Source organism: Macrotis lagotis, chromosome 2 (genome assembly GCF_037893015.1).
Source record: "Macrotis lagotis isolate mMagLag1 chromosome 2, bilby.v1.9.chrom.fasta, whole genome shotgun sequence".
NCBI classification, from domain to species: Eukaryota; Metazoa; Chordata; class Mammalia; order Peramelemorphia; family Peramelidae; genus Macrotis; species Macrotis lagotis.
The window spans coordinates 64393634-64405890 of record NC_133659.1 but is presented as its reverse complement, the minus strand read 5'-3'; the positions used below and the strand labels follow the sequence as shown (position 1 = coordinate 64405890).

Sequence of the window (12257 nt, the reverse complement as noted above, 5' to 3'; positions counted from 1 at the left end):
TATATATATATGTACATATATATATACATATATATGTAACATTTTGCAAAATTCAAATTTTCAAATAATCAAATATTATATTGAAGCATCTAAATTATTGCTAAATGAATCTTAGCTCTATCAATTTTTGTATCATATAAAAGCAGTGCTCTCCAGGAACAAAGCCTCTTTGCTTTGTAAAATTCCATGCATTCCAAATGCTTCTAAAGATTTTAAGGATTACTCATGCTTTTTTGAAAGATTTCTGGAAGAGAAAGTTTGGTAAGTTTGAATAAATGGCATTCTTGAAATATGCATTTCCTTTCTTTTCTTGTCCCATTTAATCTGCCCCAAAGTGTCAGCACCTGATTGTAGTTTGGACTGTCCATAACCATTAATAAGAGTTATATTTAATAATTGGCAGAGCAATCAGTTTTCCATCAAGATACAGTCACAAATACCTTAGTCTTTTTCCCACAAAGAATTTGCTCCTGTGACCCTGAAAAATATTTTGTGCTTAAATGCTTTCATTCTTTTGTTGACCTTTGCTCTCCAAATGTTCACAATCTCACCTCTTCAGAATGTTGATAAAAAAAGGATTTCTTCCTGACTGAGAAAGAATACTTATACACAACTGCTTTGAAGCCCAAAATTATGAATAATTTCAATGAAAGCTTTGGGGAACTACAGAGAGAGTTTTGCTTGGACCTCAGACATCTCTATGCTTTAACGTGTCTTGGAAAGTATTTCTATGTTGAAAAGTCTATAATCATAAACTCATGGGAAGATTGTCTCTAAAAAGAAGTCATAAAATCAGTTGACAACAATCCACTTAATTTAATATTTGCAAGAGAGTTTATTAATGTGTGAAGCTTACAAAATCATTGGAGGAATAATTACAAATATAATTAAGTGCTCTGTTGATCAAATTATTTATTGATATGTGCTCCATTAATAATAATGAGATTTATTAATGGCAATTGTCAATAAAACAACAAAAAATTAAGAATTTACTAGGTACTAGCAGCACTAGGTTAAGTGCTGGTAATACAATTACAAGTTGAAAGAAAAATTGTGCCTGCCTTCAAAGAGCTTTTGAATGATGGAAGATAAAACATAAAAGGAAGAGACACAAAGATACCTAAGGGGGTTGGAAAAGAAAGTCTAGAATGTACCTAGAAGAGGGATGAGATATGACTGGTCTAGGTGTCCTCCTTAAATGGAGATTCTGGTAGCAGCCATCCAATCATAGGAAGAGTTTACAGAGACAGAAAGCACTTGGAAATTCTAGGATGAAGAGTGAGGGCATGGTAGAGGAAGTCTAGAGTGTATAGTATTATTATTGTAGAACCAGAAGGGAATTTAGATATTATATATATATATATATATATATATATATATATATATATATATTCATATATATAATTTCATTTGACCCCCTCGTTTTATATTTGAGGAAACAGACATAGCAGACCTGGTTTTTGCAACCAAGTCCTCTGCTCCCCAATTCAGTCCTGTTTTGATTATATTTTTCCTATTCACATATGTTGCTAAATGACATATTAAAAAAGCAGGTTTTCTTGTGACCACAATCGAAAGAATGTGATGATTTGTTAAACCATAAGGGTGGAGTATAAAGATGGCATGGATACTTCCAGTCGATCTCTATTCATCTGTGTAATCACTGTTCAAATATTTCCCTTTAGCATTTTGGAGGCTTTGCCAAGGACTTGAGTTTGGGTACAGAACAGACAGGAATTTACCAGATGGACACAAGATGGGAAGGCTGTCAAGAATGTGACTCAAGAGAAATGATTTTAAATAATCCTCTATTTTGATTATCTTACAACTTAGAATCAAGGAATGTGTGTGTTCTATGGCTTTCCCTCCTATAACTACTACATGCTCATAGTTGGCAATGATATTTATGATATTTCATGATAAAAAGGATAATGTTTTAAACTTTTGTCATTCACCGTGGGAAAGATGGAATGGTAAAATATTTAAATGCTATAATTTGCTCTTTGTATATATCCATAAAGCTGGTTTATAATAACTCACTAATTTTCTTCATCATCCATTGTACTTATCAATTGTAATAAAATTGAGCATATAGTCAGGTAGTTTTCAAGCATTTTCCCATATATATTTATATATGCATATGTGTGTATATATATAGAAATAAGTGCATCTCTCTCTCTCTCTCTCTCTCTCTCTCTATATATATATATATATATATATATATTTTGTCTTCAGTTCTAACATTTGTTATACTACAAACTCCTTGAGGGCAAGATCTGCCTTTTGCCTTTCTTTGTTTCCCCAGTCCTTAGAAAATTGTCTCCTTAATAAATGCTTACTGACTTGACTTGAGATTAGGCACTTGGCGCCAAAGATAAAAAACAAAACACTATTTCCCCTCAAGGAACTTATACTCTTCCTAATAAAATCCAATAATCCTAAACTTTCATAATTACAACCCAGACTTAATGAATATTGAAAAAAAGGGCCAACACAATAGCAATAAGACCCAGGGCTTTCATCAAAGAAGTAAAAGAAACTATGGAAGAATCCTTCACAATGCGAGTCTTCAAAGGCTTCAGAATCCTTTGCTCCTGGGTGAAGATGGCATTTCTGGCTTCCTTCCACTTCCCAGGGCCATCAAGGCGATACTGATATGGATTGCAGGGCCCAAAGTACATCTTTAGGGCCAATTTGGGGTCTTTAAAAAAGAGTGACACAATATCAGGCTTGACTCCTATCTCTGTGGCAAGTTCGTCCAAGTAGTCAATATGATTGGTTTGCAAAGTCTGGCTCTGACTCTTCCCAAACCTTAATGAAGAATTAAAAAAAAAAGAAGTATTATGGGTTATATTCAGAATATTCAAAAAGATCTCACTCTTTCTCTTTTGCTCATTTATTTTTATTATACCTAGTGGTAAGTGTGAGGTTATTATATAATTGCATCAAATAACTTATACTTTTCATTTATGTTTCTAAGGGAAAGCAACTACTTATATGAAATAATTTGGTAGCCATGTACTCAGTTCAGATTAGTGAAATTCAATTAATAAGCTTTTATTAAGCACTTAGTGTGTGCCACTTAATAATGTTTATTAAAATAAGAACTTACTATTTGCAAAGTTCTATGTTAGGCACCTGGGAATATAAAAACCAAAAATGAAAATCATTGTTTCCCCTTAAATTTGATCATGACCTCCATTGTGTGGAATTATTTGCTGAGTTTAGAAGTATCAGTCAATCATAGCATTCTCATTCACATTCCTTTTACTGCTCCCCCCATAGTGTATCTACTCATTTTCTTCTCTTGATCTCAGGCAAAGTGGTGAGTATGGTTTCACTGCATATGAAATGTGACATGGAAAATTGATATCTAAACATTCTTTTGAATAGCCTATCATAAGGTCAGAGTCTTTTTAGTTAGTTCCTTAAAATTTCTGAATATCTTTACAGGGATGCTAGGGTTTCTAAAACTTTATGTCCCAAAGCAGCATATCCAATAACATGTAAACTCCTTAAGAGAATGATTGCTTTTTTGTCTTTGACTTCCCAGTGCTTAGTACAGGCACAGTACTCTGCTTAATAAATATTCAATGATTGAGTAATATTGTATTGTATTGCATTATATGATATTGTATTATATTATAGAGTAGAAGTGATTAGTCAAACCCCTGTTTGGCTTGATAAGTTTGCTGGCTATGTGATAAGATTACATGACATGGACTTTTGTTAAATTGCAAAATCTCCCTTGGAATGGGACATGGACCAGGCAGAAACTCCATGAGGAGCTCTTTTCATTGGTTCATAGTTATAAGAGCTATCTCTTCATGCAAGGGTATTGGAAAAGAAAGAGATCTGTCTCCATCTTTCCAGTTTGGATGATGTTACTGGGAAAACCCAGTAGGTCCTCAAAAGTTGAGAATTTCAGGAAAGATGTAGCTATCTTTGTTTTTCTATTTCAAGAGGAGGTATGGCTTATCCTAAGTTAACTGATCATTAGGATTTCCATCTGTCCCATTAGCTATTTTCAAACAATGGTCCCAAACCTGTAATCTCCTCAGTTTGGTTGGGAAAATTCTTTTCCAGAGAGATATAATGACTATTCTTTGATCTGGGACTCCCATGGTCTATTATTTTCATTTGTATAATATACAAATTTCAAGGACAGTCATCTTTCAACAGAATTTTAAGGCCAATAGAACATTTTCTGTAGGTGGCCAAATTCTTGCAAAATAAAGGCAAAGATGGTTACGCAAATGGAAAGTTTAATTCTGAAGTCTAAAATATTTTATCCCAGCTTCCCATTTTTAATTCCTCATGACACCTAAAGAAATATTTCCTATAAACTTTACTTTAACCTCACCTCCTTCCACTTCCCAAAGCTCTAGGAGACTTCCTGCAATTTAAGCTCCAAACAACATAGGTATGGGAATTGGTAGAAAGCTTTCTATCTCAATAGGAATTAACATCCCTAAGTCAAATGAACTTTACTTGAAGGGTCACATGTAATTTCTTACAGTTGAACTCTTTTTTCCTTTCTTGTCTCGATGCTTGCCCTCATAGTGCTCTCTGAGGGTAGTGTACACAGGCCTAGAACAGAAAAAGTGGATTTGTGGTGATTTGATCCTATAACACTTACTGTACAAGCCAGTCATATTTAAATCGTTTTGTAGTCAAAAGTTATGGATGTAGATTTATAGTGACAGAGTCCCATGATGTATCTGCCAAATTTCTCTCATTAAAAACTTCCCAAGAATTTATGTATCAGCCATGATACTTTAGAATGTTTGAAGGCCAAATTAAATGATCAGTAGTCAGAAACATTTGATGAAAAATGTTTTAATTCTCCAGAAGCAATATTCAACAACTAATAAAATTAAATGTATGTGGCATGGTGGATAGAGTTCTGGACCTGGAATCCAGAAGACTTATCTTTGAATTTAAATCTCATCTTGGACACTTAATAGCTATATGACTCTGGGCCAGTCACTTGCATCTATATACTTCAGCTTTCTCAATTGTAAAATGAATTGGAGAAGGAAATGGCAAATGGCTCTATAGTACTTTTGCCAAGAAAACCCCAAATATGGTCTTGAAGAACTGGACATAACTGAATAACTGAACAAAAAAATAAATAACCAATATGACAAAACCCTAAATGGGGCTTTTATAGATTGTTGGAATGCTTCCTGGGGAATGGAATGAATTCTATGGCAACTTCCTGGGCCACTGAATCTTTCAACAATGTGGCTAAGTTCCAAAGGGGCAACTTTCTCAAAAAAAAAAAAAGCAAGTCATCAGGAATGGGCTCCTGGGTCTCTTGACTCTAAGATAACCAGAGAATTTACTGAAATCAATGAATCCAAATTTTGAAATTCAAATGAAACTTTTTGTCAACTGGAATCCAGTTTTTCATAATACTTTTTTTTAGTCTTTTTGCAAGGCAATACGGTTAAGTGGTTTGGCCAAGGCCACATAGCTAGGTAATTATTAAGTGTCTGAGGCCAGATTTGAACTTAGGTACTCCTGACTCCAGGGCCAGTGCTTTATTCACTGCGCCACCCTTTCATAATACTCTTGAGTGGATTCTATGCTCTTTATGATGATTTCCCCTTTTAAAAGGAATAATGATAATTTAGTGACAGAATAGTAGAGTCTACAGGACTGACCACTAAGCCTCTCTTCAAGTCCACACATACACACACACACACACACACACACACACAACTCTCAATATCTCAGTGCTCCAAGTCTCTCTCTAAAACCAGAGGTGTCAGATCTGAGACTAGCAGATCTCTGACACTTATAGAATTTCAAAAGAAATGCTTAACAAAATAAATAAAAATATAATGCAGCATAGATAATGTTCATTTGTCATTTTCTAAGTCAATATGCAGCCACTACCGGTTAAGACTCAATTGCAGAAAAAATGCTGACTTTCAGGAATTCCCGACATTAATGATATCACAACTCCAGTTCTTATTATTAATAATAATTGACATCTCCAGATTGTTGTAAAGTTTAAAAGTACTTTAGAGAAATTATCTCTTTTAAATTTTATAATAACCATGAGGCAAGTATGAGAGTTATTAATATTCTCATCTTATTGATTAGGAAACTGAGACCCAGACTCAAGTTCAAAAAGCTAATAAGTGCCATCAATAGGATATGACTCCCAAACTTCCTTATTCCAACTCCATTACCTTATCCTCTATGAAACAGTGTTTCCCTCATAATTGTAGCTATTGCATCTCTATTGGTGCCAACATAAAAACAGAGACTGAGTTTTCCTACAAGTGATGAATACAGGCCCTGTAATAAAAACTCCTAAAACACCCAACATGATACTCCTTTTTGAGGGTAATTTTGGTAAAAATATACCTTTTGGGCATCCACTTATTAAGCAAAATATACCAGAATTTTAAATACTGACCATACATATTTGCTCATTCACCTTTGAAAACTCTTGTTACCCAGCGAGCTTGGAGTTCAGAGGTTGGGAAGATGGATCCCAGAGGTTGGATGAGACCAATGAATGCCAGAGTTGATTTCTCCAGGTTAGGAGGGAAAATGTACTTGTACAGTTTCACTTGATTGTGTTCCACTTTGACAATTGATTCATCAAGGAAGGGAAAAGAAATCTTATATCCTGTGGCAAAGACAATCACATCTATGTCTTCCCTAGTTCCATCCTCAAAGATGGCAGAGGTTTCTGTGAGTTCCTTTACTTGGGTTTTTACTTTGATGGCCCCATAGAGGATTCTACTGGGAAGATCATCATTCAACACTGGCTCTTTCATCAGGTACCTAAAACACATAGAACAAAACAGAGTAGTTTGAAGTGGTTCAAGTTGAGTCTATCTTATATGAGTGTGATCCTGAAAACATTTCCCCAACAATCCCTAAAATCCTTTGAAATTTGCTCAATCTCCCTCAGCCCTTATGATCTAGCCATACCCCTATATCATAGCTTCTCCTCCACTAAAGGGGGGATGATAGAGGGCAACATGTATCAGGACAAATATATCACCCCAAAATGCTTAGGAAAAATGCTAGTTAACACTCTTGACTATCCCATTTGGGAATAGACTATTTATTTACTTTCCTTCTGCTGCCTACCTCCTCATTATTTTGCTGCTTTGTAAAACCTCTTCCGAGAGTGCATAGGAAACAAGAACCATGAAAAAAATGTCTATCTGCCAATTTGAAATTTCTTAGGGGTTTATGTAAATAATCTTCATAGAATGGTAAATGAAAATAAATGAGGATAAAGTTTTTAGAATGTTTGTGAATTCAAAATCCTGACCCTGTCCTTCATATCACCTGAAAACTTGTGGGTTTTGTTTAATTATTTTCATGGTGGAACATTTGGGTATTATCTCAGTTTCTAATGTCAGTAGCCAATGATGCGGTCTCTTGGATATAATTGACTAAAATAGATTGTTCAAATATCTCTAAACTTTGACACTTAATGAAAGATTTCCAAGTTTCAAAAAGAAGATAGACATTTGGGGAATTATTATTTTTTGGTCTAGAAGGATTCTTAATATTCATCTTAGCCTACTTCCTTATTTTATAGAAGGGGAAACAGAGGCTAGAGAATTAAAGTGATGTGGCCAAGATTACAAAGCTAATTAATTTACCAGAACCCATATCTATTTGACTCCAACTTCAATGTTATTTCCATTTTCATTTCTTCACTGCCTCTAGTAATTATTTAAGTTTACAAGAGTGAAATTTTAAAGTTCTAAGATTAAAGAGAGTTAAAAGTGTAGAGAAAAAGTTTAGAAGCACTTTTTCCCTAAGTCATTCATGGGGAAAACCTTGTGTGAACATGATCACAATTTCTGATGTTAATAACAGTAATATTATTAGTCATTCTTTTGTTTATTATAAATAATGTTATTCATAATAATGGCTAACATTTTGTCTAGCGCTTACTATGTAGAAAAATCTTAGAAGCACTTTTCTTCCAAGCCATCCATGGGGAGAGCTTTTGTGTGAACATGATGACAGTGGTTCATGTTGTTGTTATCATTATTAACATTATGAATTATTATAATTAGAAGTCATAATTAATTTTATTATTAATAGTTAACACTTAGATAATACTAGGTGACTAGAATTTTAAAATTATTATCTAATTTGATCTTCACATCAACCCTTTAAAGTAGGTTCTATTATTATTATCTCCATTTTACAGATGGGAAACTGAGGCCAACAGAGATTGAGTGAATTGCCCAGGGTTACCTAGATGGTAAGTGTTTGAGGCTGGATCTGAACTCAGGCCTTCTTTACTCCAGGTATAGCATGCCATTTACTGTGCCATCTAAATATTATTATATTATTATTATTATTATTTTGACAAGTCAAAATAGAGTCTTTGATGCATGAACTCCTCAAAATTTCCAAATGGACTAAGAATCATTGACCTCTTAGGGACTTCCAATCTCTTATCCAACTCTCTTAGTAGAACTTCTTTTCTATGAGATGAGCCTTTTGCCTTTGTTTGAACTTTTAGGGATGGAATGCTCAGTCCTTCATTACCATTTCATTATAGGATACTCTGATTTTAAATCAAGTTAACTGCCCTATTGATAGTTCCTGAGCTCTTTGAGGAACGGAAACCTTTGAAGACTATCATGTTGGAAGAGGGTTATAGCAAGAAAGGTTCAGCTTTAGACTCTCTATCCTTCAGATACCAGTGCCTTTGCCTATCAGGGAACTTAGAAAAGAAAAGTAAAATAGTCGCTCTACTTGTTTTCAGGTACCAGACCATAGTTTTCATGGTCAAACCATCGATTCATCTGCGTCTCCATCATCCATTGTACAATCTTCACTGGTAGGGTATTTCTGAGCATAGAGCTGAATCTGGTGTGGAATACCATGTCCCAAGGATAGCCATTGTCAGAAATTCGGCTCATGACCCATGAGCCATGCCTGGTGCTCATAAACACCTGAAAAAGCAATACCAAGGAGTGCTCAACATGGGCCAATTTTGATAGATCATTCAGATGACAAATCCCAAATTATGTTTTGCTTCCAGACTTTCACTTGAGACAAATAAAAGTTATCTAAAACATCACACCTGAGCAGCATTCTTACACAGCTCAGATGCAATATCTGAGGCTGAATTTCCAGACCCAATCACCAGAATTCTCTTTCCCTCGAATCCTTCTGAATTCTTGTACTGGCGGCTATGGAAATACTGTCCTTTAAACTTCTCAAAACCTACAAGGGAAGGAAGAGAAAGAATATGACTTTCTTGGTAGATCATTTATGTCTATGTGACAGCACCATTTTCTTGTAAACTAATATGGATATGCCTTTTAGGTTCAGTGACCATCCTCCCAACCCCTTCCATTCTTTGATTTCTTCAACAGTGCCAGAAGGCAAAAGCAGTGAGTTAATTAACCGCAGTACTAATATTTGAATGCCAGAAATATATTTACCCTTTTGAATCAAAGGACTTTAACATTTGGCATAGGGAACAAAGGGTCAAAATTCAAGGGCTGAGGTTTACATTTTTACTCAGAATAAACAAGTTTAATCAGTTCTTAATCAAACCCTTACCCTGAACATTAAACTCAGCCTGCTTTCAATTGACCTTCTACTTAAGGTTATCCCTTTAAAATTTCAGAGTCCTTTCTAAAATAGGAATACAATATGAAATAGGATGTTGAGCAGATGCTATTGTCACTCTCATTTTGCATGAGAGAAAATTGTCAGTAACAGAGAGGTTACATAATTAGTTCAACAAGATGCAGAAAATTAGTGACAAAGAGGTGAGACCAGGTGAATTCCTTGAGGTAAAGAGTTGTTTGTTGTTATATGACCAGGGTCATGTCCAGTTGTCCTGATCCATATCTGGCCGCTGGATACAGATGGCTCCAGAGAAGAAAGTGAGATAGATGATTCAGCACAGCAGTCCCTCACTTAAATCCAATTCATGTGGAAGTCATGGCATCACCTCTCAGACAGCACAGTCTTCAAGAATGAAGGACAAGCATCACATGCCCAGATTGTAGTTTAGTAATTAGAGAGGTTGTCTTAAGAAATTAACTGGTCTCAGGAATGCCAGGACCCTGCTTCAAGTTCTATTTCCAACACCTTCTGAATGCAAATAAAATTGTTGCTGATCAGTTGTATTTAGTTGTGTTTGACTTTTTATGATCCCATTTGGGGTTTTCTTGGCAAAGACTTTGGATTGGTTTGCCATTTCTTTCTTCAACTCATTTTACTGATGAGGAAACTGAGGCAAATGGGGTTAAGTGACTTGCCTAAGGTCACACAATTAGTAGGTATCTTGAGACCAGATTTGAATTCCTGATTCCAGACCCAACACCCTATCTATCCATTGTGCCACCTAATTGTTTCAATGTATCACCATAGAATCCTATAAAATAAAGATTTTTTTTTTTTGCTTGATGGGTAACCACTGTTTCTCTGGAGAAAGTAGAATTAAGGTCCCTGAAGTCAGGCTTTTCATCAGTTATACCTTTAAAATTCCTCTGCACTTTGCATCTAATAGGTTATTCATATTCTAAATGTTTTTTGAAGCTAAAAAGTTAAGTGAGACCACTTTAGAAGATAGTAGTCATTTCTCTGGTGGCCCATAGGAATCCTAGGATCTGTTGGGAGGAAATGGAGGAAAGGAGGGATAGCCAGCTGCCAGTACTAACTATTCTCTCTTTCTTTGAAATTACAAAATGTCACCATCAATTCTATGCCTTCCACCTATAAGAATCTCTTCTAGAAATCTGACCTTTTCCCAGCTTCATGGGTAGAGGTTGTCCCTCCTCCCATCCACTTTTTCTAAAAAGCCTTTTGGGCTATTAAGTATTCATGCATCTTTTTTTTGGGAAGAGGGGAAAAAGACTCAGGAAGACTCATGGTTCAAAAGATAATCATATTCCAAAACTTAGATCAGAGCCTCAAGGGATGAGGCTGGAGAAATGTCTTATTGCTTGATGACCCAGTGAAGTCTGATGACCTAATCATTTCAATTGAATTGCATAAAAAGCTCAGTGGTAAATCACTGAATCACATATACAATCAACCTGTAAGAATATCAGTGATTTGGGAAACATAAAATTCTTCTTTGTGTTTTTCTTCTTGAACAAAAAAGGGATTGGAATTTTCTTGTTCCTTCCTATGCTTGTCTCTCCCTCCAATATGATTCCTATAATAGCTAAGGCCCCAAAGCTAGCTCATATCCATATTAGAGTTTAAAAAAACAAAGCAAAGCAAAACAACAAATAGACCCCGGGTAATCTCTTTATGTGATTAAATACTTTTTCCTAGTTTGTTCAGGACTCAAATAAGCAAATAGAAACAAAGTCAGAAAATTGAAAACGTTTTATAATATCTACAGAATTCCAATGATGCAGATGACAACCTGTCTCCAAAAGAAGAGAAATTCCACAAATCTTAAGACGTGACTACTGCATTATAGGTTTAATACTTCTCAGGTCGAATTTGAACCAAGGACTTCTTTAACCACTAGGTCTCATCCCATGCTGCCTGTCTTAGCTTTAGCATTGTGTCTAAAATAACAGTGAGGTTTATCTTTTGCTCCAAACACATACCAGTGTCACAAATATACTTGAAAAGAGTTTTAGAAAATCCAAGGCTCACCTGGAAATGAGTCTAGGGGCATGTTGGAGACAATGTGATGACCACTGCAAACCATAACTGCATCAAAGGTAGCCGACTCCTCTTTCCCATTTCTCTCAGTAATAACATCCCATTTGCCAGTAGAAGAAAAATTGTTGTGTTTTTTTACACTGTGCACAGTCGTCTGGAATAAACAGAAAAATGTACTATTAGCCATGGGTTCTCTAAATGAAGAGTTCAGCAAACTTAGTCCTGGTAGGATAAATCTGGCCTGTATTTGTATGATCCACTGCTTGTTTTTATATGGCCCACAAGCTAAATTTTTTACATTTAAAAATAACATTTATTGAGAGCCAAAATGACAGAGTAAGGGTAACAACTCAGCTAAACTCTCCTAACATTTCCCTCCAAACTACTTTATAATAGCTCCTGACTTAAATTTTGGAATAGAAGAATCAATAAAACATCAGAGTAAGACATTTTTAAGTCTAAGACAATATAGAAGATTGGCAAGAGAGACCTGTGATGTCAGGGAAGGATCCTTTCTGAGGTATGACAGAAGTACCAGTGGTGACCCTTGGGGATGGCTGAGAGAGTGGCAGAGGCAGCAGCAGCAGCAGCAGCAGCTTTGGGAGATCTCA

General features: G+C 35.3%; 1 protein-coding gene across 2 annotated transcripts in view; it reads right to left on the bottom strand.

Annotated features, from left to right (window-relative positions):
• Positions 1-658: 658 nt before the first annotated feature.
• The window catches only part of LOC141512782 (dimethylaniline monooxygenase [N-oxide-forming] 2-like), a 48002-nt gene continuing 36403 nt past the window's right edge, over positions 659-12257 (bottom strand). Inside the window, exons 3-8 of one of the 2 annotated variants that reach the window (XM_074221993.1) lie at positions 11638-11800; positions 9089-9231; positions 8758-8957; positions 6455-6807; positions 4518-4590; positions 659-2811 (exon numbers count right to left, since the gene is read on the bottom strand). In XM_074221993.1, the coding sequence (XP_074078094.1) occupies positions 2466-2811; positions 4518-4590; positions 6455-6807; positions 8758-8957; positions 9089-9231; positions 11638-11800 (1278 nt within the window). In that variant the 3' untranslated portion in view covers positions 659-2465. The remainder of the gene's footprint in view (positions 2812-4517; positions 4591-6454; positions 6808-8757; positions 8958-9088; positions 9232-11637; positions 11801-12257) is intronic. The other variant, XM_074221992.1, reaches the window with a different exon arrangement.